The sequence below is a fragment of the Doryrhamphus excisus genome, chromosome 22 (genome assembly GCF_030265055.1).
Source record: "Doryrhamphus excisus isolate RoL2022-K1 chromosome 22, RoL_Dexc_1.0, whole genome shotgun sequence".
Taxonomy (NCBI): Eukaryota; Metazoa; Chordata; class Actinopteri; order Syngnathiformes; family Syngnathidae; genus Doryrhamphus; species Doryrhamphus excisus.
The window spans coordinates 14,172,983-14,200,863 of record NC_080487.1 but is presented as its reverse complement, the minus strand read 5'-3'; the positions used below and the strand labels follow the sequence as shown (position 1 = coordinate 14,200,863).

The 27,881-nt window shown below is 45.5% G+C and overlaps 1 protein-coding gene across 2 annotated transcripts; it reads right to left on the bottom strand.

Annotated features, from left to right (window-relative positions):
* Nucleotides 1-256: 256 nt before the first annotated feature.
* On the bottom strand, nt 257-27,881 carry ptprea (protein tyrosine phosphatase receptor type Ea). 2 transcript variants are annotated; one of them, XM_058062163.1, is made up of 21 exons: nt 27,725-27,881; nt 15,149-15,292; nt 8,086-8,170; nt 7,656-7,752; nt 6,652-6,725; nt 6,292-6,428; nt 5,873-5,963; nt 5,324-5,403; nt 4,751-4,787; nt 4,590-4,687; nt 4,271-4,390; nt 4,037-4,200; nt 3,597-3,732; nt 3,364-3,513; nt 3,201-3,294; nt 3,046-3,122; nt 2,374-2,508; nt 2,182-2,307; nt 1,829-1,980; nt 1,607-1,742; nt 258-1,321 (listed from the first exon to the last, which is right to left on the bottom strand). In XM_058062163.1, the coding sequence occupies exons 2-21, from the start codon at nt 15,152-15,154 to the stop codon at nt 1,247-1,249; spliced, it is 2,070 nt and encodes a 689-aa protein (XP_057918146.1). In that variant the 5' UTR covers nt 15,155-15,292; nt 27,725-27,881; the 3' UTR covers nt 258-1,246. The 2 variants fall into 2 exon arrangements, with proteins under 2 accessions (XP_057918147.1, XP_057918146.1); XM_058062164.1 differs by lacking the exons at nt 7,656-7,752; nt 8,086-8,170; nt 15,149-15,292; nt 27,725-27,881 and adding an exon at nt 6,802-7,006 and having other exon boundaries at nt 257-1,321.

Below are 27,881 nucleotides of genomic sequence, written 5' to 3'. Positions count from 1 at the left end.
CATGCTCAACAGTTTGAAATGATTTGAGATTGTTGACAATTTATATTTATGGTCCTGCTAAATCACAAGAATTAATAAATTAGATTTCTAAAAGCCAGTATGATTCTTTATATCATTTAAATATGGATACAGTAATGATTAAAAAAAGAAATACAGTAAAACAAATAGAACTATTCTACTAGCGCCAAACTAGCAAACACTGCCCTCTGGTGTTTAGAAGTATCAATGACACACATTCGTGCGTGCACCTATGGTTGCCCTATTATGTCTTACTTGGAAAAAAAATACATTTAAACAGAAGTCATTTTCTATGCGGCTTATTCTCGTGAGGGTCGCAGATATGCTGGAGCCTATCCCAACTGACTTTGGGCACACACACACACACACACACACACACACACAAATAAATGACATTTCTTCATGAATAATTCCATGAAATAAGTCACAAAGTTTGGTTTAATGTGGCTGTAAGGTTATTTTACATGTAGAAGCTTTACAATAAGACACCCCCTAACGTCACTGGGAAAAATGCTTTTCAGGTCTTAAAACCAAACCCGTGCGTCTCACATTGTTTTGGTTTGTTTCCTCTGTTGAAGTTTAAAAACAAACAAAAAGTAGGTGATATGGCACAAATGAATAGATATATATATATACTGTATACTCTTGAGCATTGCAGGTTTTGGGCGGTAAAAGGCTGACTTATGTGCTTTTTCAGTGTGCAGTCGCTCAAGCAATGGTCCACGCCCGCAGTGACCTTTAACCGGCTGCGTGCCGCTACGTGAGGTAAGGTGAAAGGAACGTACCAGAGAAACCATTTCAATGATCAGTTCATTCAATGAAAAAACACATTCCTCTTGTGTGTGGAAACCATCCCCGAATACTCAATGTCGCTTTCCATACATAAATACCTTTATAGAATTTTAAAAATATGACATGGAGGACATTTAAAGTACAATATTATACAGAAACAAAACTGGAAAAAAACACTACGCTTCTTGACAAAACGTTATCATACATACTGCAAAATATAAATTAACTTTTTCTATGTACAATTCTTCTCCACTGGGGGGGCACGTGTGTGTGTGTGTGTATATGTATATGTGTGTGTATTCATATTTATACATAATACAGTCAGGATGGAGGTTTAGTTCGTGTTAGGACAACTGCATAGCAAAAAATAGATCATTTTGAAAAAGGAACACACACACATTCATAAAGAAGAAATGTTTGTAAGGCAAACATATGCTCATTTAAAGTTGGCATAGTCAGAGAAAATGTCCACAAAGTCTTGTACCACCCGGTAGCAGAAGTCGTACTGCTCCTGTGGAGACAGAAATAGGGACAGACGTACCATCATCCACACGACATCGTTTAAAATGTACGTTAGCGTTGAAGTGTGCAGCTGGGGCGGGGGGCCATGACTAACCAACCCTGTCCCAGAATTTGTACAGGAAAATCCATACGGGATGAGATTGGCAAGACTATTAAACAACATTTGGATGGGAAGCCAAAGAATGAGGATCCCACCCAAAATTGCAGATGAACAAAAGGAGCCCCAAGTAAGAAAGGCCATGATTTAGTGTTGTGGTGTCCCACTACTACTCACCACAGTCTGGACCATGTGAGGCCTCTGCATGCGTAAACTCTTCACAGTTTGGAACAAGTCCAGCAGGCCTTCCGCTTTGACCCGCTCCAAGATGTTGCTCAGTGCAATGAACGTACCGGTCCGCCCAGCACCGGCGCTGTGGACCACACACACACACACACACACACACACACACACCTTTAGTAACCACCACAACATCCCGTCAGTGTCTGTCGTGCTTACCTGCAGTGTACGACAATAGGATGGTTGCCAGATTGCTGCTGCTGCCGCTGCACCGCCGCGATGATGTCAATCATGCCCCTACCCTCGGCCGGGATGCCCACCTCGGGCCAGCCGTGGAAGTGGAAGTGGCGGATCACTCGCGTCTGCTTCTCCTGTGGAGGGGAAGAGTCAATTGCAAGTGTTTGACAATACTAGTGCAGCTCCATTTTGTACAACAATGGCTGCCACTCTCTGCAGTTGAGTAAATAAACATCCCTTTTCACCATGCGACTATTTTTGTTATCGGAGCGAGCCAAGTAGTGGCAAATACCGTGACTGACAGGTCGCATGTTTAAGGTGACACGAGGTCTTACCGGGACAAAGGTGAGTACCAAGTCTCGTAGACTGAAGGCATCGCACACGGCGTCACCCTTCATCTCCACGCTGTAGTCTCCGTAAGCGTCCGACGCCTCCGACGGCCAATACTGGTAACACTTGTCCTGCAAACACATCTTTAAAAATAAACACAAAGAGATAAAAAGATGGCAGGTTGGGGGGGCGGGTACCTGCTCCCTCTCCTGTAGCTCAGTGAGCATGACAATAGAGTGACACTTCCACTCCCACACCATCCTCCAAAAGTCCTCCACGGTGTGCGACAGAGGACCCTGCGTGGCGATGAAGTAGTCTTTCTGTCTGTAGCCCTGATGAAACATCAATCGGATTTTTATACCACAAAAACGTCAACAGTGAACCAAAACAACATGACTCTCTCTTATCGTTTAAGAGTTTTTATTTTAGCAACATAAATACCCCAAACTGCCCAGATGATATGATCATTCAGTGCAGTCGCTTGTTACCAGGCACAACTCTTGGGAAACCAGGGGGATAATATTCATTTATAGCAGAGAAAAAATAAAAAATCTAAAAAAAAAAATCACACAAAATCTAACATATATATCGTCACATATATCTGTTGCCCCCCCCCCAAAAAAAACCATACGTCATAATTTTGTGACACGTTTCTGGACAGCCATAGTGTCCAAAAGAAGGAAACAGCACCCTCTGTCGGATGTAAGAAGGAACTGTCTCCAGTGTTGGATTACATACAGCATTGGTGTCCATACTGCGGTCCGGAGGCCATTTAAGGTATGCATATAGTGTTTTATTGGCTTGTGGCACATTTTTAAAATAGTACTTGGAAAAAATAACACTTGATTATGAATATATTGAGTCCTTACATCTATGAAGGACGCATTGATGTAGTCGGTGAACTCCTGGCCCCTCCTCATGGACAGGATGACTCTGTTGAAGTCGTCTGAAAGCGGAGGACACGGCGTCATGAATACAGATGTCAGATGAGGAACCGAGTCGATGTTCAAGCTGCTGCTCGTACACGGAATGATCTGCAGAACTCGGTTCTTCTTCATGTTGGCGGGGAGGTTCCCCGTTCTCATGTTCTCCTTCATGATGCGCATGTTTGTCAGTTTCTGAGGAAGCACAAAACTAGCATGTTAGCTCACTTTGCAATAAAAGCCACCATGCTACTTCCTGATTACCTTGAACTCCTCCTCCAGGCCGAGGCGGTCCCCGCTGTTGAAGGTGTTGTGCAGTTTGTGCAGGTGTCCTTCCAGGGACGACACGTCCAGCTCCGTGTCTCCGTAGAGGTAGTACTCCAGCAGGGCCTGGTAGATGAACGAGTACTGCATCTGCACGGTTGAAGACCACACAACAACGTGAAGGACTACACCAGATGATTGCAGCGCCGAGGAAAGTGGAGCCCTGGACGCACGTCTGTCTGAATGAGCTGCGAGCGCTGTTCTCGGATCTTGGAGACGAAGCCAAACACGTCCACGTTTTGCTTGGCGTGCATCATGTCGATCATGGCGTCGATGACGATGAAGGTCCCAGTCCGCCCCACGCCGGCGCTGCAAAAGACCCACAAAGAGAAAAGCAAATATTGGGTATACCTGCACAGACATACAATAATAAATCATACAATAACACATCTATTCAAATCTAAATGTGTACTATTATGTGTAACTCTACTGTATTTACAGAAAGTAGTTGCTAATATTCTGACATTCATATTTAATATTTAATAATGTTTAATATTTACTAAGTGAAGAAAATCTTGGTACAAAATCCGTTGTAGAAATGTGGTCACTACCCTTTTTTATGGGCGTATTATTTAGAATGAGAATGCATGAGCGTGTTTGTGTCGTGGCATACCTGCAGTGGACCACTATGGGCCCACAAAAGGGCGGATTGACCGCCTTGACCTTCTTCAGGAACTTGAGCATGCCGATGGGTGAGAAGGGAACGCCGAAATCGGGCCAGCTGGTGAAGTGGAGCTGCGTCACCAGCCGTGGAGTCTTGGTGGCGTCGGCGGATTGCTACGGTGCCGACACACTTTATGGCCTTCTTTAACCACAGAAAGATCAACGCAAGCGTGGGAAAACTCACATATTGGATGCAGAACTTGCGTATGGTGTAATCCACCAGGACGGTGAAGTCCTCCACCGCCACACGCACATTCCCGTACGTCCAGCAGCCCTGATCCGGCCAGTACTGTTGGCACTTGTCCTGCACGGGAGATGATTCACACGACGCTTTATTAAAGAGATGTTAAGTAATAATGTACAGGACTTTATTGCACATCAGGGAGACAGCATCTCATACGCCAAATTTAATTCCCACCCCGGCACTTCTCTTATTGATCTCTCTCACTTAGCCAATCATTATCGCCCGTGGACCAAACGTGATGGTCCATTAAATCACTCACTTCTTTCCTCTCCTTCAGGTTGGTCAGCATGACCACGGTGGCCACTTTCTGCTCCCAAATCATCCTCCAGAAATCCGCGACCGTGTCCTCTTTTGGACCTGCCAGCCATGGAAAAGGTTAGCATCCAATCCATTGATTAAAGAAATGTGATAAAAAAATACCTTGTGCTGCTATGAATTTGTTCTTAAGTGTGAAACCCTGTAGAGACAAAGTTGGAATTATTGATTTGTGTAACGATATTTCAGTGACTGTAAATTCCGCTCTATAATCCGCTCTTTCGAACCCTGTGGCGTGCAGTTCATTCATGACTAAATTCTAATCTTGTGACATCTTTACTTCAGAACGACCACTAATTGTTTAAATAAGCACCTCTCGGGATGAACGTTAGCTCTTTAGCAGGAGCCAATCATGAACGATCAATAAGTTCAATCAATTAAGTTTTCCCATAAGGCATTCATATGGCCCTGCAATGTCAGCCTCCGTCTGGGCCCTCTAGCTCCCTCTGGTGGACACAGGCGACTCTGCAGCGCTATCCATCATTTCCTATACGGCCTGTCCTCCTATTAAATGGATTCTTCAGTGTTAGAAAACTTGTTTTTTTTTCCACTTTTCTGACTTATAAATGTTTGAACGTTGTATGCAACTTATGTATGTACAAAAGTTAGTGGGTGCAGCTTATACTCCGGAATTTACCGTACCTATTTCACGTAATGCGGGGGATAACAAGTACTCACGTCGATGTAGGAAGCGTTAACGTAGTCAGAGGAGGCGGGGTCTCCGTCCAGCTGAGTCAGCACCACCCTGGAATGATCGTCTGAGGGGGTGAAGGTTGTGATTGAGTCCACAAAAACGTATTATTTATCACAAATTACTTTTATTTTTACTTTGAAATTGTTACTTATTTATGAAAAATGTATAAATCATGCTGTTTCGTAGTGGAATAAATCCTAATGTTAGTAAAAATTGCACATAATTACCCAAAGTGTAACTATTCTTTGACTATATTAAGCCTAAAAATGGCTAAATGAACTAAAATACAAATATAGGGCATTAAGAAGACTCAACCTGGAATAAACTCAACTGAACCCACAATATCACTTCCTGTCCTCCACACATCTGGAATATACTTTCTTGCAACACACAAGCGCACAAGAATATTTATGTCCTAAATGCCTTATTTTCTCTAATTATTTTGACTTTCATTTGTAAATAAGAAATGTTGCTTTGCAGAAATTGACGGTCACGGTCGGATCTGGAAGCAACCACCCTGGAAGAACACTCACAGGGAAGGATGTTGGGGTATCTGTTCTTGTCCTTGTTGTTGTCCTTGTTGGCCTCCTCGTACGTCCCGTGGGCATGCCCCCCTGGCAGACACTGTGGGACACCAAGACAAGTGTTGAGTCATTTCCTCCCCTGCATACTTGGTTATTAAATGCACGGGACTTCCTCTATTCTGTCAACCTAAATAAGAATACAGTACAGTCATAGTGTAAGCTGCATCATAGCAGCTATGGATGCTGAATCAGAAGGGGGGGGGGGTACTTTTCATGCGAGTCATACAAAAAGTTGTCAGTAGTTTTCCCAAAGTGGGAACATCAGCGCACAAGTTATTGATACTTCTGGTCTACTTTTTTTCCTTCCTGTTTTCCCGACCTGCGAAGCACGGCCTTAAATTCCGGATTTTGAAGAGGAGGATCCTTACGTTGTATTCCTCGCGAAAGAGCTTGCCATCGTCGGCCGAGCGCAGCCTGTATTCCTCCTCAAGGTTCTCCACGGCAACGGGGGGGTAGTGCTTGGAGGCCGAAGCGGATCTGGGCAGCAGGACCACAGTCTGCTGATCTAGAAAGAACAACAAATACAAAACTATGAGCAGAATATTAGAAACAGTACTAGACATGTTAAAGGAGTATGATGGAATACTTGTTGAAATGAAATAGTGAGAATAAAAAACACCAGACTGTGAGATCGTTCTCACGTCGCACACAGGAAGTAAAGGGCGACCACAACCAAGCGGTGTGGGTTGATTGTAACCAAGTGGGCGACATGTTGGCACGATCGCTACCTTGTTCCTCCAGGATGCCATTGGGTATCTTTTTGTCCACCGTGGTGACCGCCGCTTTCCTCTGCTTCTTTAACCTGTCAAAGAACAACACATGACATGTGACACGTGAGGGAACACGTGAGGGAACACAAACCAAGCGCACCAACGCACCACGTGAAGCTGGAGAAGTTAGTCTTTCTCATGAGAGATGGTGTTTGGGTCAATAAGGTCAGTTGTGTTGCTGCTGTCTGACTGGCCTCGCTCCTCGCCGTCACCTCCTCTTCACGCGTCTCACTGAGACCAGCGGCAGAGGGAGGCAACTAGCGCCGCTTCCTGACCGGGCTCCGCCTCGGCGACTGGAGGAGGAAGTGTTTTGTCACCCGGAGCTCCGCCTCACATTCTGGCTCTGAGCCAAACTGAGCGCTCCCAGGATCAAGCGGGAGGAGGAGGAGGAGGAGGAGGAGGAGGAGCGCAACTAACTCTTGTGTGTTCATGTTGTTGTCGTTTTAAAAACACAATGTGTGACGTGACACTGCTGGACTTTGCAGGAATATTCCTGATGGGACTCAATCATTTTCTAGTTCCACTTGATGAACTCGTCAGGAAATGTTTTTAAGTATCATATGAACCTGTACACAGAACTTATGTTTTTTGGTGTACATATAACCTGCATCTCTACAGTCCAAACTATGGTTGCCAGGCAACAAAAACAAATAACCCCCAGGGTCTCCAATCAGAGCCGGGTCAAAAAACATAAAGAGCTGTCAACCTCCTGATGTTTGTTTTTTTTTGATCTCCACAAAGCTACATTGGGGTATCATGAGTGCTCAGCGTCCAGCAGCTTGATCTACCTCTGCAGGCGCTTTAAAATGTTGCTATTGGCTATCTGTGTGAAGTTCATGCATGTTCCACTAACGGGATTGAATGAGTTAATGATATACAGTATCCGCTGTTTCTGCTGTGTTCTGTGTACACAGAACTATGTGAGGCCACCCCCCCCAGGTTGAGAAGAGAGCGATCATTACCTGAGGAAGTACCAGGCCAGCAGAGTGATGATGAGCAGCAGCAGAGAAAGAACCAGCATGGTGGGAAGGACGTGATGGCTGGTGGACGTGACGCCCTCTGAGAAGGACGGGGAGGCAGGGTCAGAGGGCAGCAGGACAAGCAGGAAGTGGTGTCAAGGCTGGCAATGCATATATAGTACAACTACAGTACAACTGTAGTACAACTACTACTACATCGCAGCCGTATGTAGCACTATTTAGCCAACAGAGATAAGCATGGGCCCCGTTTGAGGGGCTCCCAGGATGGCTGCCTGGCCGCTGCATTCATACGGACACACAATAAGCGGTAAAATACTGGCCAGTGGTGGATTGTGTTGGAATCATAAGGAGTTATTATCACAGTGCAGATGCATCATAATCACGTCTGAGGGCAAAGCGATGAGCGTCCTACCTCGTGTATGGTTCCCATTGCTGCTGGAATTGGATGTTGTTGTGCTTGCCACCAAAAACAGAAGAGGCACCATTGTGTTGTGTGACTGCGGAGGGAAAACAACATGGAGACAGATATTGAATTTTGTTTATGCATCATGGGAACGCGGCGTCGCATGAGAATACCTCCATTCAGGAAGCACAAGAATCTTTTACGAAGGAACGACGGCTTTTTGTTCATTTTAGGAATGTGCTCATTGTGCAAACGGAGCCACAATGGAGCAACACACTCATATCCTCCTCTTCATTCATGCCAATCAGCAATCATGGTCATGGCGCGCAGTGTAATGGCACAGGAATCCACACGGGGGCACTATTGCAAGCTGTTTACAATGAAGCCTGTCTTCGTGATTCCATGCTTTCATTGAGAAAATATGACATTTGAAATGATACTTCATTGTTCCTTTAGATGGTACTACATTACCACAGGGTGTTCCATACATAAAGCATACTAATAACCAAATATGCCAGTAGGATTCTTTGCTCATGGGCATAAGGCACCACCTGGTTAAAGCACCTCTATCGTGAGGGCTGCTAAACCAAACCAATAGACCTTGAGAGGTTTCATTGTGTTTGTTTGCTTTTTTTTTAAAGCACACAAAAAAGTCAAGAGGCGCCACTGCGTCACCTCAAGGCTGCAGGTGTTTGATGCTGCTGCAGCTGCGCAATGCAGAAAGAAGACGGGGGCTAAGTGGATAGAATCAATGAGCAGGCTTGTGTTGCACCCTGCTGCAGCGTCCTCTAACGTCCACACGCTTGGAGCTGGCTGGGTGTGTGTGGGGGCGGGGGGGGGGGGGGGGGGGGTGTCTGGGGGGGCCATTAATAAAGCGTGACATGTTGAGATGTCGAGACCCTGCTGGGAAGACTGATGACGGAATTGTAATGAGGGAGAGGGGGTGGGATTGAGCCCATCACCTCCCTACCATCTCTCCTTCCTCATCTCGTCTTCTGTACGTCTCCTGGAGGAACATCACAAGGCTGGGTATTAACTCCCCGTCTATCCAGGAATCTAACCCTGGTCTTGTGTCCCCCAACTAGATCGACTCTGTCCAACTGTCCCTCCCACCAAAGGTACCTACTTCACCCCCTGCTATCTGCTAATCCACTTCCACTGCTAATTCTTCTGTCCTTCCATCCTACCCATCCACATCTTCATGGACCTACCAAAATATCTATCAGTTTGTTCCTCATACTTACCCATCTACCCCTACTAGTGTCCCCCTCACCTGCCTTCCTTTCTATCCCCACCCCAGGAGTCTTTGTCCTCCCCACTTCCTGACTCCTCTGTATCACCTCCACCTATCACGTCTGCCTGCGTGTCCTACTTACCTGACTGACCCAACAACTTCTTTCCCAACAGTTTTATTTGTCCGTTCTACCAAACCCAGACTTTGGGTCCATATGTCCTCCCTCTCTCCCTCGCTCCCTCTCAGACTCCACGTTTCAAGCTCTGACCTGCACATGGCTCCCAGGGGAAGCCACAAGATGTTCTCAGGCCGTTCCGCATCATTTCATGTGTTGTTATTAAACACACCCCCCCCCCCCCCCATGTGACCCATTGGGCGTCTCTCCAGGACCACTTGTCTTTGTGAAGAACAGATCCAATACAGCTATTAATAAAGCATCTCCTTAGCTTACTGCTTCTAGAGCCCCCCCCCGACAGGTCCCTGTGACCTCCCCCCAGGGGGACCACCCTATTATTTCAGAAGCACCGACTTCGCCCCACGAATGTTTCCCTGTATTGCAGGGTGAAGTGATGAGGATGTTAGCATCGTCATGGTTTAGCTCAGGTCAGACAGACGTGGGCAGATCGCTATGGAGGATCCAGCCTGAGCATTGTCCTCTCTCCATTTAGCTCTCAGCGGACAGTCACCAGCCGTCAGCCATAATGGAAATAGGTCATGGGAGACGTCTTTGCTTCCTGATAGGAGACATTTTGGCTGGCGGATTCGGGGAAGGTTATTATCCCGACCAGACGGCCTGAGAGGCAAAGGGCTGCCATGGTGGGGAGTCATGTGTGAGGTCACGCAGGTCACAATCTACTCGCAATAAAAGGGTTTTTAATGGTTAAAGGATGTTTTGAATGGTGAAATAGCGCCGCTGCTTACATCCAATTGGCCAACGTTAACATTCATCCTTTAAGCCGACATTCATCCTGGAAAAAATGCTCTCATTTATTTATCTTATTTATTGGAAGCGCAAGGTAATTGCAGAGAAGTTATTTCCAAAATGTGCAAACTCATATACAGTATTTATTTATTTATCGCACTTAATTGGTTCCAGACCTGACCGTGATAAGTGCATTTCCACAAGGTACCCAATCCCGATTTAGAAATGGACTATTTTCATTGTTAGAGCACAGCAACTATTTTATTTACCATTATTAGAGCCCTCTAGAGATTAAATAACACCCCTAGAGTCAACTTACACTTCAAAATTTTGCATTTTGCAATTTATCATTTTCAAATGACAACACAGCAGCAACAGAACCGATGTTGTAATGGCCACAAGGAGGAAACAAAGACATGGACACCACAGCAAGCAGATGTCTTGACTGAGAGCATCCTGGAACCATTACCCAGTGGAAATTGTAGTCTAGAACCAATTAACCGTGATAAACGAGGGACGACCGTCCATGACGACTGGACACAAGCAAAACCAAGAGCTGGCTGTCCTGCTGTGCTTCCAAAGTAATCAAACCCTTTTTGTCCTCCAAAATACCACAAGTCCTAAACAAGAACGCTGATCCATTGCTTAGCTTGCTTTTTTTTTTTACATGCTTCATTAAAAAGAAATCTAAAGTGACTTAATGATCCCCTAAGCAGCTCCTCACAACGGCTGCGATAATCAAACCCCCCCCCAAAAAAAAAAACTGCGGTGCTGACTGGTGTTGGCGTCTTCCTTGCAGACAAGCGTTGTCAGTGCAGCTGAATGGCGTTTCTCCGGGAGCACACAGTCACTCTCTGTCTCGTCACATACATCAGCTGGGGAATTTGGAAAATGGTGGGGGGGGGGGGGGGGGGGGGTACATTGTGTGCTAGCTAGACTGTTTACCCTTTAGGACACTTCCATCTGCAACCTGCCTGGAGGAAAACTACAGTTTAATGTCCTTTTTGCCCCCTACTTAGTATTAGTGGACATTTGTCTCTTGGACTCATTAGTTTATCCTAAAAGCCGAAACAACAACTTCCCAAACTAACCTAAATGTACTTTATTCCATAAGCAGCCATAGTGGTTAGTGTTCTGGACTTTGGATGCCCCGGGTTCGAATCACCACTAGTAAGCCTCATTGGCATTGGTCAGGAAGGGCATCGGAAATATAAATGATGCAGATCAAAAGACTCCGTAATCAGGGAAAAGCCAAAAGAAACTATTTAGAGGTAACGGCACAGAACTTGTAGTAATACTGCAGCACTCTGCTGCATGTACAAGTGTGTACTGCTCCAATCTGGGGCGCACCCCTCCTGCGCTCCCTCACTTCGTCATTAATCAATCCTTCCTTCCCAGGGTTTGGACTCTGTGGTGGCGCTAATGACCTTGGAGACCCCTCTGGGTAGCACTCTGCAGTACGAGCTACAGAACTGCAGTCTAGCCGACTCCAGTACGACAACCTCTAAGAAAACGTGTCGGCACACGTGCTAATTTGTGTGAACGTGTGAAGAAACAAATGAAACAACATGCTAATGCCATTAGCGCTCGTACTTATTAGTTAAAAACAACAGAACAGGAGCAAATAAGAGGCTGATGATGAATAATCCTCTTAAAATACATTGCGGCCATATTTGGAGCTGCTCTCAATCAGCATAGACACACGGAGGATGTATTTAGCGTGCATATTGATAGTTAGCTGGCAAGTGTGTAGTGTGGGTTTTCATCTTTAATTGCAATTTGTCATCCACAGATGCACGTTACATGCAGCCAATCTGCTGACAAGCCACATGCAGAGCCACCAAAGCTCACACGCAGCCACAAACGCAGCAGCAGGGATTCACTGCATGCCCGTAATCGTTTTGTTTGTGGTCCATCATCCACAACCTCCAAGTCCGGGTCATGTCCTTCAGGCCTCATAGACCTGCCGACACGTCAACATTGAGGCATCCATCTCTCACATGCCGGGTATTTTCCCCTCTCTAAATCTTCAATTATTCAGAGGCGGCACAATGCTCAGGAGTGTGAGACTAAAGGTATAGCGCAGTGCAGCGCAGCGCAGCGCAGCGCAGCGCAAATGCACGGCAGCTGAGTTGAAAATTGCCCTAAGTGGTGAAGTGACACATCTTATTATCAGTGAGGACTCTGTGATTAATCGCAGCAACAACTAGGTTTTACTGCGGGAGTCAAGAGAGAAGCCACAAGAGGAGCAAGGGAACGTGTGCAAAGTTCAGCACCTCTGAAAAGTGGAGAAATGTGTACCACTTGAAGCTGTTTAATGTTTGCATAACACGAAAAAATCCTCATGTGTTTCCCCAACAACATTTATATTTCATACAACTGGCAAGAATGTCTATTTTATGCTAATGTTTTTAGCCTGCTTAACGTATAGATCAGCCATTTGCTAGCAGGCTTTGGACATGAAATTAACAGGCGACGCATTGAATTTACATGCAGTGTTAAAGCCGAGTCGGCTCATTATTCATTCGCTTATCCTCACAACGGTTGCGGTGCTGGAGCCTATCCCAGCTGTCTTCGGGCTGCTTATTATTTGCTGATTATTTATATGCTTTACCCAACCATATATCTGTATATTCATTGCTTGTCCACAAGGATCGTGGCTATGCTGGAGCCTATCCCAGCTGTCTTCGGGCTGCTTATTATTTGCTGATTATTATTTATATGCTTTACCCAACCATATATCCGTATATTTATTGCTTGTCCACAAGCATCGTGACTATGCTGGAGCCTATCCCAGCTGTCTTCGGGCTGCTTATTATTTGCTGATTATTTATATGCTTTACCCAACCATATATCTGTATATTTATTGCTTGTCCACAAGCATCGTGACTATGCTGGAGCCTATCCCAGCTGTCTTCGGGCTGCTTATTATTTGCTGATTATTTATATGCTTTACCCAACCATATATCTGTATATTTATTGCTTGTCCACAAGCATCGTGACTATGCTGGAGCCTATCCAAGCTGTCTAAGGGTGAGAGGTGGAAACAAGCATTCACTACTAAGGACAAGTTTGTGTCTCCAATGAACCTGGCATGCATATTTCTGAAATGTGGAAGGAAAATACCCGGAGAGAATGCTCCAATTAGAGGCAATTATTAATTGGAAACAATACTTGAAATGCAGCTACTGCCATCGTGTGCAGTCAGTATTTATGGTATATGTTTCCATCTTCAAGTGGGCAAAGTACTCATGTTAGTAGGCAGTAGTACTACAGGATCCTACAGGATCAGCAAACATCCGTCAGAATAACAGTTCTGCTTTCATTCCTAGAAAGAAGTCTGAAGAGACGGCGGGAAGGGGGGGGGGGGGGGGCAGTGGAGAAACGAGTGATAAGCGCCGCTGCGGTCGAACAAAAAGGAGCTTGATTCTTGAAGAGGAGGAGGAGGAGGAGGAGGAGGAGGAGGAGGAGGAGGACGAGACGTGGGGACCGGGTCGGAGAGGAGGGGACAGGGACAAGAGAAGGAAGCATGCAGCGAGGATGAGAGGATGAGAGGAGGAGTGGAGGGATCCTTCCACAAGAAGAAAAATGGTTGAAGTGTCTGCCACCTCTGCACTCGTCCTCGCCAGACTGCAGTCGGCGAGGGTCACATGACTTTAAGGCAAACAATCCCTGTTGCCATGGACACGACATGGCCATGATGAACAAGGTCCTCTCTGCTCTCTTATCGTCATCCAGGAGAGTCCAGATATCAGTACAGGGACGCCTTGGTTAAGGTTATTAATCTGTTATTATATTTAATCTGTTCCAGAAGGTTCAACTCAAACCAAAAAGGACTCTAACCAAAGCAAATGGTCCCATGGAAAATAATGTCAATGCAATGAATCCATTCCAGACACACAAAAGTTTGAACACAAAAGACATTTTAAAAAAATAATTATTGGCAGAAACAGAGCGTCACCCGCCGGGTTGATAGACGATTATGTGGTACGCTGTATGCATATGAATATGAATATGAATATGTAGTACAGCCAATGACATTTACATATCTATGTACATACAGGAAGTGAATCTTCTGTGGGAGAAGACACTCATCAAATCAGAACTAACGCAACTCAAAAACAAAGTGAAAAAAACCCAATTCCACTTTTAAATTAGACATGATGTATTGTAGGGCAGCAACATGCGTGCGTGTGTTTATGTTGGTACATGTGTAAGTACACGTTGGCCCCCATCTGCTCTACGCTTCCTTTCCTTTGCAGCCAACCAGAAGCCGGGCCTTCCTGTAGCGTTCTGCTCTGGATGGGAAATGGGAGCGAGACCAGCACACACACGCCTACACACGCGCATGCACGTGCGCACACACACACACGTGCACACACACACACGCGCACACACACACTGAGTGTCCTTGTCCTTTACTTCCGTGTTGGCGGTGTCAGCGTCTAACTAATGCATGTTCCCTTTGTCCTCATTTTATCACGTTTGCACGTCTTCATAAGTCATAAAGTGACACAGAAGGGCTATTTAAAAAAAGTCACAAGGGGCTCAGACAGGAAAAGTCGGTCCAGTAAAAAAAAAAAAAAAATTGCTTCATCGTGCTCTTTTTTGTCTGTCTCTAATTTTGGTCCTTAATCATGGAAAAACACCAGGATAATAAAACAATACTGTAAACTCTAATAATGGGGAATGCAGTGTTATTACGCAACAGTTTTGGGGGGGGGGGGGGGGGGGGGGGGGGGGGGGGGGGGGTTAGTACTAACTACGACATTCCCAGTTCTTTGTTCAGTTCTTTGCAAAGAAGAGACGCTGTTCTGACTCCCTAAAGCCAACCTTTGTTATATCAATACTGGATTCTTTGAGACCCTTTTGTGATTAAGGGCTATATTTTATTTATTCATTTTTTTTAAACTTACCTGCATGAGTGCTGATGCCAATCAAAGTGTGCCGATCATGACGTCCATTGTAGCATGGGTCACATGACGCTGGCAGACGCCACTGGTCACATGGACTTCCAAGTGGAGAAGCAGCTCTCCAAGCCCTTTGGGGACGTCCACTACCTTCACATTTAAAACACACAAAGACCATATTGTTAGACAATCCTATCAAAATGGAGATGTAAGGTTTTCCAGTTGTGGTAATCCCATGCATATTAAAAATAACCATATGACGATATGTGAATGCCTGAGCCTGTTGGGGGTCGGGGGTAACCAGCATGATGTAACTAGCATGATAGCACTAAGACAATTCAAGAAAACTGATCATCAAGATGTTTTTGTCTTGGACTCCTTTTGCCCAGTGTCTTTCTTCTGGTTCAGTCATGAAAAGTTTGATATTTGTATGCACTTTCTAACTCATTCATACATATTGAAATGACGAGTGCAATAAATAAGTGCAATAATGTTATAAAAATCATAGTTATTTTCTTCCAGCATGCACAATAATCAGGAAGAATGTGTGATGAAAATAAGAGAATGCGTTTTGGAGAAGGAGGCTGTGGGTTAGCGTCGCTGCATAATTATGTCGTTTGGCTCAGGGGGACCTTCGTAAAAAAAGACAGCGATGACGTTGTCACAACGTAAATGCGGCGAGGACAACAAGTTTGTTGTTTTATTTCCTGCATAAAGCTTAAATGACTTTTATTCAGGGTGACCCCTCACTGTAGTTTAAAGAAATCCCTAGCCCAGATTGGTAGCCCAGTTTTGAAGCAAAGCCTCCCTCTGTGTCATTATCATCATATTTCATTTGATCCCGGAAGTCTGTTTGCAGCCCAGAAAGCAGAGCCACGCCACACAAAAGCCGCGCCTGGTGCCATCTGATATATAATCCCCGCTCCCAGAGAGGAGGTGTGTGTGCGTGATGGGAGGCGCACCTGGAAAAAAACAACCAAATCCAGCAAATGTCGCCTGAGTGTAAACTTCTGAAGTAGTTGAAACACAAGCAGGATGGCGCTCCTCGTTGCAGCTCCTTTGCAAATACACCTGTCAAAACCCCAACAACGCATGAGGGAGCGTGCCAAGCGGTTGCCATGGCGACGCTCTGTACAGGAGCGGCGTATATACAAGGCGGGGGTTGGGGGGGGGGGGTGCTCTCCCACTCTCTCCGTCTCGGTAGGCTGCTACAACTCTGCCTCGCAATAAAGAAGGTGTCGCGCTTGAGGATTCCCAGGACAACCTCATTATGGAATGCTGCAATAGCATCAGATATCAATAATAAATCATATAATAGGACCTAATGCCGTCTAAGCAGCCCATGAGCAAAACACTAGCAAAGGGGATGAGAAAAGCCCATTACAAATATATAAAAGACTTTCATAGTAAAGTGTACCGGGGGTGTCGGAACCACCATTTGCAGCCCACTGCCTGTTAATTGGCTTGAACTACCAGGAGCTCCTAACGACTTTCCAAAGGTTTTATTCATTCATTATCAACTCCTATACCGACAAAATTAGAAAGTGTGGTTCAGCAGTAGTCCGGAAGCCTTTGGGAACGCTTGGGGGTGTGACTGACAGCGGAATGGGCATGCCTGGAGGCGGGCTGTGGATGGAACGAATTAAAACAGAACGTTTTGGAAATCCAAGGAAATACAGCTGGAAGCAAAGGTGCAGATTCTGGAAGATCTACAAAGCTATCTGTGCTGGTTATTGTGTGGAGTTGCTCTATAGGAGTCCATATCTGAAACATGAGCATAATAGATCCTTGTTAACAACAAGGTTAGAAAATGACTTAAATAAGAGAAGAACAAAAGGAGGCAAAAAGTGTTTTTTTTGGGGGGGGGGGGGGGGGGGTCTAATAATAATGGCAGATGAGCTGCACTTTTATCTCCCGGCATTGTCATGTTGGCCGTTTTAAACACCGATAGCATCTGCAACCGAATTAGGCATTCCCATTTTGGCTGCACCAAACGCCTTATTGCCATGGCAACACATGTGGTCTCCAGGTTGGCATCTGGAGTAAAAAATGTCAACCAGCTGTTGACTCTGTGAGCTGGGCTGCAGACGGACGTGACACCAAGGTGACAAACACACGCAGACTTGGACTCCTCCTTCACTCCGGGGTTGTGGTCAATCAGATTAGAGCATCAAACCAAGATCTGTGAGTGGCCCAACAAATCCGTTTAAAAGAGATAAGCTGCCAGAGTGTACACATCCACACACACACACACACACACAGTGGTACACACACACACACACAGTGGTACACACACACACACACACACACACACAGCTGGAATGAAAAGAGGAAGCGATGTCACTTCCCCCCAAAGAGCCATCTCGTCAGTATCTAATGCCCGCATCACTCCAGCACATCTCTGTATCCAGGCGTGCCCTTTGACCCCTCAGAAACATCATTGTCACCGCAAAACAACTCACACGGCGGCCCACAGACAACAAATCCCAAGTGGTGGACTGGAATTGACTCATGGATAAAATATGTACAGTTACACGCAGCCGTGTTGTTGTGAGGTCACATGACTTATTATCCTATTTTATGTGCCAAATTCCACAGAGGGCCCCTGCGCCACACTTTGGTTCCATTTTATACCGTATATAATCCATTCCATTCCATTCCATTCTCCTCCGCTCATCCGGGTTGTTTGTTGTTGTTGTGTTTGGGTTGTTTCGCTACATTAATAGACAAACAATAATAGAATATTTTTCCGAATCACGGTACTCCAATTGTTGTCGTGATGGTTGTCATGACACCCATCATAATGTGTGATGTCATCCCCGACTGTGGCCCCCTTTTGGGTAATAAGCTCAGGCGACGACTATTACCCTGAGACCAGGGTCTGTCACCCGTGCTCAAGGTCGCTTCCTTTAGTTTTCTGCTTACTTCCTTTCCCCTCATCGCATCCTGTTTACTACCACACTACCACTTCATGAGATAGACTGCTGTTTTATTATTGTGCGAATGCACCGTGTATTATGGGAAGCTGTTTGGAATATTCTGGTTAACCTCGTATTGGATTAGAAAATCTCCCATTTTGGGACCATAACTTGCCACCCCAAAAAACAATAGATATACATATACATACATACATACTGCAATACCTACAACAGAAGCATCCAAAGCAAACACTTGGAACGCAGCTTCCTAGTATCAGGAGTCAACTATTTTGGTTCCATGTTAGTTCTATGTCACTAACATATTGCAATACTTCCAAGATACAGACACACAGAACGTGGATGGAATTAGCATAGCAAAGTTAGCATAACAATAAGTCCAAAGTAACTTCTCTCAATGAAATATTAGCATGCTTATTTTATTGTGGCACAATCATGTTACATCATAAGGGGAGCCATTTCTAATTTTGGTTAATTTTGGTTATCCGGGTAAAAAAAAATGTGTAAAATTTGCTTAGAAATCCATATTCAACAGTAAAACGGCATAATTTATTCAGTAGTACTTTTTTTTTAAACTAACATACAGCACATGAATGGCGTTTGATTCCCTGGAACAGTTAAGTCTGGTAACTTCTCTCCATTGCACTTCACACTCTTTCATCGTAATAACCTTCAACGGGTCAGAAACTGTAGCTAGTGAATATTATTATTACGGTACAATGGGTAGACATTTCTAAAATCTTGGTTACCCGAGTAATAGGGACTGCTTTCCATAACGCGCCTTAATCAATCAATTAAGGATACAACATGGACACAATGATAGTAACGGAGTGAGGTTCCCTGGGGTGTAAAAGGATAACGTTACAATACGTCTACAGTAACAGTAGTTTCAGATTGGATTGGCAGCATTGGATTTAGCTCTCCAGGAATCCATACCCCCCCCCCCCCCTCAAAAAAAAAACAACAAGTGTAAATAACACAGTCAACAAAAGGCCCAACCTTCCATCTTCCAATCCCATCCCCCCCTGCCCCCCCGGTGCCTCTTTCAGTCTTCCCCATCCTCCTCCTCCACATCCTTCCCCAAGGCGCTGAAGATGAAACACCAGTGCAAGCAGGATTCCCTACAACGCTTGAGCTGCATCTGCTTAATTAATATTCTGCTATTCCAGGACAAAAAATATTGGAGCGAGTTCAGACGCAGGCAGACAGGCAGGCAGTCAAAGTCATGGAAGAAGTACTGTATGAAGTACTGTATTTAGTACACCCACACGCTGAACTTCCAAAGCCCTGTGGACGTCTCAGTCTGTGTGTTTTCCGGCATGTCTCGAGCTTGGATGTGTCTGTGCTAGAGACACCGTATTCCCATGAAAAGGAGGCGCTGGGATATGAACAATGCTTGCAGTTTATGACCCGTCGCTGGAGGAAAGGTCAGATGGGCTGGAAGCCGGGAGCTCGCTTCCAAACGCCCCGTCACTCGGGGGGAATTTTACCCTCACGCCTTTGTCCGAGCTGACTCAGAAGCAGGAAGAGAAACAGCGGATCACATCCTGTATCCGTGCGTGTGTGTGTGTGTGTGTGTGTGTGTGTGTGTGTGTACGGTTTGTAGCTCCACTAGTTGTATGAAATTAGCCAGACAGACATAATGATTTGTTTACATTTGAACAAAGCTAGTCTTCGAGCTAAGGAATTAAAATGGAACTTCCAACTAATTCAGCCGTGTGTGCTGAGTAGTAAACACATGAAAAACTGCACCCGGACAAAAAGTTGTGAGTTGGAGTCCCATCTTCCTGTCATGTGCCGTTGCACAAACACAGATGTCAACCTTTGCTTTGCTTAGTGGCCCAGCTCAGCTGAGCGGCACGCTAAGCCAGATTAGGGTGGGGGTGGAGGAAATGGCTCGCTATAAACGCATATTTGGGAACTATGACCTAGAACATTTACAGTGGGTGTGACTCCAAGTATTTGGGACTCCCATTTTATTAGGAACAGAACATCACAGAGGACCCGTCATTGGAAAGTCAAGTCAAGCCGCCCACGCTGATATACAAGTGCTCCATTTTTATGATGGTCTTCATCTACATGTCATCCCAAAGAGCCGAATACCTATGATACATTTAAGCACTGCATCTTTGTCTGTAAAATTGATATCATTCATATCGACATAGTCTGGATTTGTACTGTTCTCTCGTATCTTGAAGGTTCACTCATCACTCATGACCATCCAGTGTTGGCAACTTTTCTACCGCTTATCCTCACAAGGCTAGCGGGGCTGCTGGAGCCTATCCCAGCTGTCTTCGGGCGAGAGGCGGGGTACACCCTGGACTGATGGCCAGCCATTAGCGATTAGCGACAAATGTAGCTACTTTTTGTTGCATCATCGGAGAGTTTGCTGGTATTTCACTTCAAAGTGAAAGTAAAGCTCCTGCTGCATCCTTATTAAATTACAACTCATTAAACCCCATTAGCCTATATCATGATAGATTTGGGATGTATCACGATATAACGATATAAGATTTTAATTCGGCAGAGTCTTGTATAGAAAGCTACAAACCTTGTACAAAGCCGTATCATTAAATACACAAAAGCCTTCTTATCAGCCTTAATGCTAAACCGATGTTCCCACTTCCACGGATTATGGCTCCAGTCCAGTTCAAGGACTCTTGATGAAATGTCATCCAGTTAAAAGATGCTCAGCCAAGGTTGAAGTCACGAGGTGATGGTACAACACACTTCTTGTTTTTAAAAAAATCTCAAACATGTCAGAACTTGCCCAAAGGATATATTTACTTCAGGCACACACACGTGTCATCCTAGCGAATGCATACGTGCCTCAAGGAATGTTGGGAGCACACGATGGGAAGTTAGTGGGGCCGACAAAGGAGAAATGAAAGCAAAACACAACACTAACAGTTCAGCGGCCACACCTTAAATAAAGATCTCAAATCATCTTTGTGCTTCTTCCTCAAAAGGCATGACTTAACCACACCTACAGGCCGGCCTGTGTACTCAAGTAAATACTTTCATCTCGCCATCAACCCCCCCCCATCCCTTACCATGTTTCCAGGAAGCCGCCATGTAAATAGTCCATAAATACTAGACACAGCATGCTGGGTAATTGTCGAGTGTCGAGTGTAACATGGAAAGGACTAAAAAGGATCGGCGCAACCTTGAGGACTCCGATGGACTTTTCACGAACAGAAATTCCTCAAAACAAATCGTTTTCACGATTTTGGGGGAGCGCTCCGTCCCCGACAAGTGGCAGGAAATTGTCAATTCTGCGAGTGTGGCGTCCGCGGCAGCTGACGGATGACTGAACACCATTGGTTTTCCTCTCATACAAGCCTGACATCGCTGATTCCAGATGACGCCGACTGCTGCGACGCCGCCGTGATCAATTCCAGCGCGTGAACAGATTTATTTGCGTGCTGATGATTTATTTGCAGGGTTTTGATCAATATTTTTCCCGAGTTGTTGTTAGGTGCTGCTTTTTGTGGTGCCTCTCGCAGACGGGATGCTGCAATGCTGGTTTTGCGCATGGGGAAGTTGCATCAACTTGTGCATCCTGTGTAGTTGTTATGAGACTAAACTTGTCTTTCAGTCACACTCCTAAAGAGCAGCTACACACAATAACCAGCACAGAAAGCTTTCTAGTTCTTCCAGAATCTGTGCCTATCCTGTCTATATGTGTCCTGTGATTGGCTGGCCACCAGCCTAGGGTGGATCTGAAGACAGCTGGGATAGGCTCCAGCACCCCCGTGACCCTCGTGAGGATAAGTGGTAGAAAATGAATTAATAAATGTATTTGATTATATGACTTTAAGTTTGTAGATTTTTATACAAGAATTCAAATGTTATGTAGTTTAATATTGTCATATCGCGATACATCCCAAAAATATAGTGATATATGGTAAGGTCCATATCGCCCAACCCTTTTGGACAGCCCATCATAACACCATAAAGCACCACCTAACACAGTTGCATCATAAGGCCTACATCGCCATGTGACTACGGTGTGTATGATATGAATGTACCATACGTAGTACATACATACATACATACATACATACATACAACACCCAGTACACACAAGTACTAACCTAGTACTAGTTAGTCAACCCTAACCTAACCCTGATATCACATCACATCTTATTACATCACTAATGGGGCATTGTTTGGGCAAAATGTCTATTTTCAGGCTTTTTTTAGTACTTTTTAGTACTCCACTTTAATTGTATATTCTGTTCCTACAATGTACCGTTCACGCCCCGCCAAAAAATGGCCTGCAGGCTGCCTTTTCGACATCCCTGGCTGACATATTTCACAGAGGGTGTGTTAACCAATGAGTGTGTCCATGCCATGTTTTCGTGGCACAATCAGGCAGGACTTGTGGAGGCACGCTCCAAGCCGCAAGCCGCTTGTTGATGAGTAAATGCATGACCAAAGAAACGCCTGAATGCAGGCCACGGGGGGGTTGGAGCAGAGATATGGAAAAAAAAAAGTATTTTAAAAAGTATTTTAAAAGTGCAGGAATTGGACAGCACTTAGTCATCATTTTTGCAGTTTTGTGAGAAACGGCATCATTTTGTAAAAGCGCTGAAACAAAGCAAGTGATATGAAGGGATAGCATTAGCCTAGCAGCTAGCAGAGCAGGCTACCAACAAGGCTGTAAGACACACTTGTGCAACCTGTCATGATGATTAGCGTCATGCATCATCGTAAACAAAATGTGCAAAGCTCGGAGGAGATAAGCAGCTGCAGGAAGGGGCTTCAATTGGGTGGCTGTTGATGAATATTGGGACAATTTCCACTCAAATCTTTGCCCCCGAGCGGAACAACGAAGATCAGATGCCGTGTCCCCCACGTTACCCGCCAAACTGTGAGGCGTGACCCAGCGCGACCAAAAGTAGCTCCGTCAGGTGGGAGCCGGCTGGATCCAACAGTGAACGCCGACGCACACGGCGGGCTGCTTGCGTCATCGTGCCTACGCCAGGACCTCAATCTGAACGGGAGATGACATCCCTCTTGACATGTAAGCCTTACGCAAACCCTGTTCACTTTCACAGTCGGCGACAAGAATGGAACAAAGCGATACCATGTCAGAGGAGGGAGGGGGCGCGGGGGGGGTGCACGGATTAGACTGTCATTAATGCCCAATCTGGATGAAACCAATCCCGAGGCGGCGAGTCAACGCCACACAGATGCAGATTAGTTTGTACCGCAGCAGTTGGAGACAATGGCGCTTTTTGTTCCCCTGCAACTGACAACAAAAGGAGGACTCATTTCGAACAAGGTCAGCTGAGATTGTATAAGCGGCGGCATACGGGCGGGTGGGCGGGGGCGCCGCAGAAGCCCACCAACCCCCCAAAAATCAGACATCAGACAGGACTTTGAAAGTTACAACTGGATCCAGAGTAGCTGCTGATGTATGTAACGGCTTTAAAGTGACAATATGTGCTTATTTCACCTTAAACAAAAATAAAACCAGCAACCCCCAAATCCTCATGATGGGACGTTTTGTAATCTGTAATCTAGTACATCTTGGCTGTTGCCATGGTGACCCCGCATCACCTACGTTATCATCAGTGGACCAAGTAGGACATCTCGTCTCTTGGGTTGGGTTAGCGATGCCATTGCGGTTAAACTGCTGAGGACGGGGGTGGAGGGTTCGGGTTGAGGCTGCCAATCATCTTACCAGACGAGCCGAGCCGAGGGAGCTCGCCCACGGTGCTGCTTAAACCGCTGCCGTTTAATTAGCTTTAATTCAACTTTTATTGATTGCTGTCAACGTCAGCAGCGGCCGATCTCGTCCCGACAGACGCTTCGTCTTCATTCAATCCAGATGACTTTAAAAGCTTTTTATTGCACGTTTACACACGCGTTTAATAGGTTGCGTCTCTGTCGAAAAAGGTGTTAGTCGTTATGGAGGAGGAGTGCAACAGGCTGCCTGCACTGTTTGAGTGACACACACATCACTAAATGTCAGGCCTAAAACAAAACATAGGCGGGGCATCAATTGTTCAACTGGGCGACAAGTTGTAGCTTCCGGCATTAGCCCAAAAAGCATACGTACGTTTCAAAGACGAAAACCTCTGAATCAAGAATCAAGGAACCAGAATCGGAATCAGTCAAACTCAAACGATGCCCAACCCGAGCGCTAAGTTCTAGTTTGTGACACCACACGCTGAAAAGCCAAACCACACGCTTGTCACAGGCAAAGAAAATGCCTCAGTTAGAACAAGACACAAAGTTTATTCTAGAAAAATAAGAAAAATAGACCACAGGAGCGAAGTGGACACCGTGGGGTTTAACACTGCAGCATTTAGGTCTAAGGGTAACAGGCTGAGACGTCCCAACATAATCCACTTCAGGACCCTAGTGTTGAGTTTTACGTCTGGAAGTCCAAAAGGACATTGGCTGTGATGAGGAGACACGTCAAGGCATACAATCAACCTCGCTAAGGCTGTGAAAGGAACACTTGGTTTTTAAACGCTAATGGTCTGATCCACGGCGGGGGACAGATGCTGCGGCTGCTTCGATGCAACACACGCCTTTGCTGCAGAACATTAAAGTCAGCAGGATCTGAAACTGATCCGAGTGGACGGGGACAAGGCCAGATCTCGTGTGCTGACACCAAAGGTGACGTTCAATGACACTCCGTGCGTATTCTATTAGTACATTACAAGATGCATCACATCAGCAGGAAGGCTGTGGTTTAGCACATAAAGGAGGATGTCTGCGGCAAGGCTTATAAAAAACAAAACAAAAAAAAACACCCACCATGATGGTGAGCGGTGGTATCAAGCTACCGAACCCGGGCCTGGGGCGGTTGAAAACAATCAAGCGGCTCTGTGGGAGTTCTGCCTCTACGTGGGACTGAAGGTGCACTGAAGTGATGGACCAAAGTAAGAGAGGGCCACCATCCAGGACCTGAACCTGGACTCGTCTATGCTAATGAGATCCTGCTAAGAGACCCAAGGCATTTCTGTAACTTGCTTTGTACAACTAAAAACTTGACAGAACGGTTCAAGCAATACAACAGTGGCAGGACGGGGGCTGTGTGGACAGGACGTTTTTGTCTTCGTCCAATTCTGAAACAAATTACCCAATTTGCACCCTAGCAGTGGCCCCTCCCACTACATTCCAAAAACATGCTAGGTTAATTGGAGACTCCAAATTGTCCATAGGTATGAATGTGTGGCGGCTTTTATTTTGGAGCGGGTCGGCGCCACGATTAATTACATGTAATTAATCGTGCAAAATATCCTGCAGACATAAAAAAGGATGTCAAAAGGAGGCTGAGGTGTTTCCTTTCTCCAGGGAGAATGGCGGACGATGATCCAGTTCCCTTCCTGTCTGCATTGAGCCTCTTCCCTCTGCACGTTTGTGTTGACTGAGTGTACCTTTTAATGGGAAGATAAAAGTGTGCCCCCCCCCTCCAAAAAAAAAAAAGGTAAACAAAAGGAATGCCATTCATCAGAAGAGCCAAACAGATGGCTTATCTTAGGATAGCTCTTCTATTGGACCTCATTAGGTGTACCTAATAAAGTGTCATCGTGTGGATCTGTTGTCTGTGGCGAGACACATAAAAGACTTTGGCGCCATTCATGACAGCCTTCGTTCCTGCTGGGAAAACATGTTGCCTGAGCAAATGGTGCTGCAATTAGCAACACACACACACACACGGTATTCCCTTAATTAACCATATGGACACCAGTGTGGATTTAGGGTCGTGTCCAGAGGGTTTTCCACACACACTTGCAAAGTCAAAGTGTTTACTCGTTGATGAAAATCCCCCGAGCACAAGGTCACCGGGTAAAAGTCATGGAGAGCGGAGACGGTGGATTTTCTTACAGGGATGAATCAATCACATCCTCGGCCCATCATACGTCATAACTGTAAGGATTGTTGATGACTCCTCCCCCTTTTATATAGGCACTATAAATAGACAAGACGCGTATAGATGTGTGTTTGCTGGTGAGTAGGACAATATCTATACACCTCAAAACTTACTAGTCAACATTGGTTATTCCACTTTTCCATAATCCACGTGCCTCACTTTCAATATCCAACAGAAGGCCCCAGGCAGGAAGTGACACACCTCTTCCGTGTGCTTGCATGCTCCTGGTTTGACACCTTCATACCACTGCTACCATTAAACTCATTACTCAAATCATCTGCTAGAACACCTTGAGTGTTTGCATGTCAACAAGCAAGCATCCAAGATGGAGGATTAACGTTGGGCGGCCTATCAGATGCAAGTACAGATGTGCTCGTGGTAAGCTGACGCCACGCAGCCCGACGTGCTTTAGCATGCGTGTGCGAGATGAATGCGGTTGACATTTTTGCCTTTGATTAGCACAGCCAGCCACTTCCATCAGCCGCCGTCTGAGAAAGTGTCGCCCTTAATTGAAGTTGACAGCAGATGCAGCAAAATAACACACTAAAAAAACAAAGGCCATTTGAGGATCAAGGCCACACTTTTACATCTCATTAATTTAGCGTACAGCCTCCCCCACGTGGCAATTTGCCCTTTGCACAAGTCCAACGTTAGCGAGGAAGAAAGGACACACAAGGGGAAAAAAAACATATGCACAAACTGTTCAATGAAAAGTGAGCATCCCCCCACCAATCCTGTTGTTGCATTGAAGTACACATTGATGTACACATTGAAGTACACATTGATGTACACGTTGATGTACGCAGAGTGACACAAAAACAACAACAAAATATTCAACTCGAGCAATCAAAAATCCTTGCTCTTGTCTCCGATTCTTTGTTTACTTCATGGCACCTCATTATCTTCCACCATTCTTCCCAGACAGCCAGAATACAATTCCCAGAAGAAGGAGAAGAAGAAGCATCACAGATACAGAGAGGGAAGTCCACCGGGACTCCAGGGTGAAGTTATTTTTAAAATAACTAAATAAACATGACAATAGGGTGACAGTACTTCAGTATTGAAGTACTGGAAGGCTGCAGAATCAAGACTGTAAACAGCAGCTCCGGCTAACTTGGACTATTTCCAGCTAAAGTAGCTAGCAGGTGCTTTTAATGCATGCCAATATGCAAAAATAATTGTGATTTCCTCAAAAAATATATATAAAATATGTCTAAATATGTAATAAGTTATTTTTGTCATTTCTGAAGATGAAATATCCTCCATTTTGGAAGGAGACTGCTATGCTCTGCTGCGTCGTGCAACTTTTCATGGACTTGAACGCAACGCGGCCAGCAGCACACCCCGCCAAGGATGCTGACGTTTGAACTCTGACCTCTCAGCGGTGAGCTTGACAGCCACCATTGAACCAATAAACCCAGAGCTCGAACACGAACGCCAACTTTAAAGTCTAAAATGTGGCGTTTGAGGCACCCACTAAATGGCGTTTGCCGTGGATCAGCGTGGCTTAGATGGCAGTTTGCGATTAACGCAGGTTGACGGTGGTTCAGTCGCGTTAATGGAAGAATGACAGCAATAGTTTATTTCCGCTGCATCCTCTCTTACCTTTTAGGGGAGCGTAACAGACAGGTGTCACTGACAAACGAAACCAAGAATTCAAACATTCGTGAAAAAGGCAAATCCCACGCGATGCAGTTAGCGAACACTCCATAACCAAAAGCAAGCTAACAAATCAATACGTCAACTCACCTGGGAGGCTTCAACATGTGGACCCGGAGAACAGAGATAAAATGCCTGGGAGTCGGAGAAGTGGACGGGAGGGGAAAATGCGAGGCGAGCGTTCAGCGTGTCCGCCTGTCACACCGTGAAGGAGGAGCCAGTGTTTACTCCAGCGAACACAAGCCGC

Bases quoted from the DNA above. Each gene is read 5' to 3' on its own strand.
- ptprea (XM_058062163.1), bottom strand. The intron at 6,726-7,655 runs GTAATGATCGCT...GTTCTTTGACAG, and splicing joins CTGGCCTGGTACTTCCTCAG to GTTAAAGAAGCAGAGGAAAG. The intron at 2,308-2,373 runs GTACCCGCCCCC...ATGTGTTTGCAG, and splicing joins AGCTACAGGAGAGGGAGCAG to GACAAGTGTTACCAGTATTG.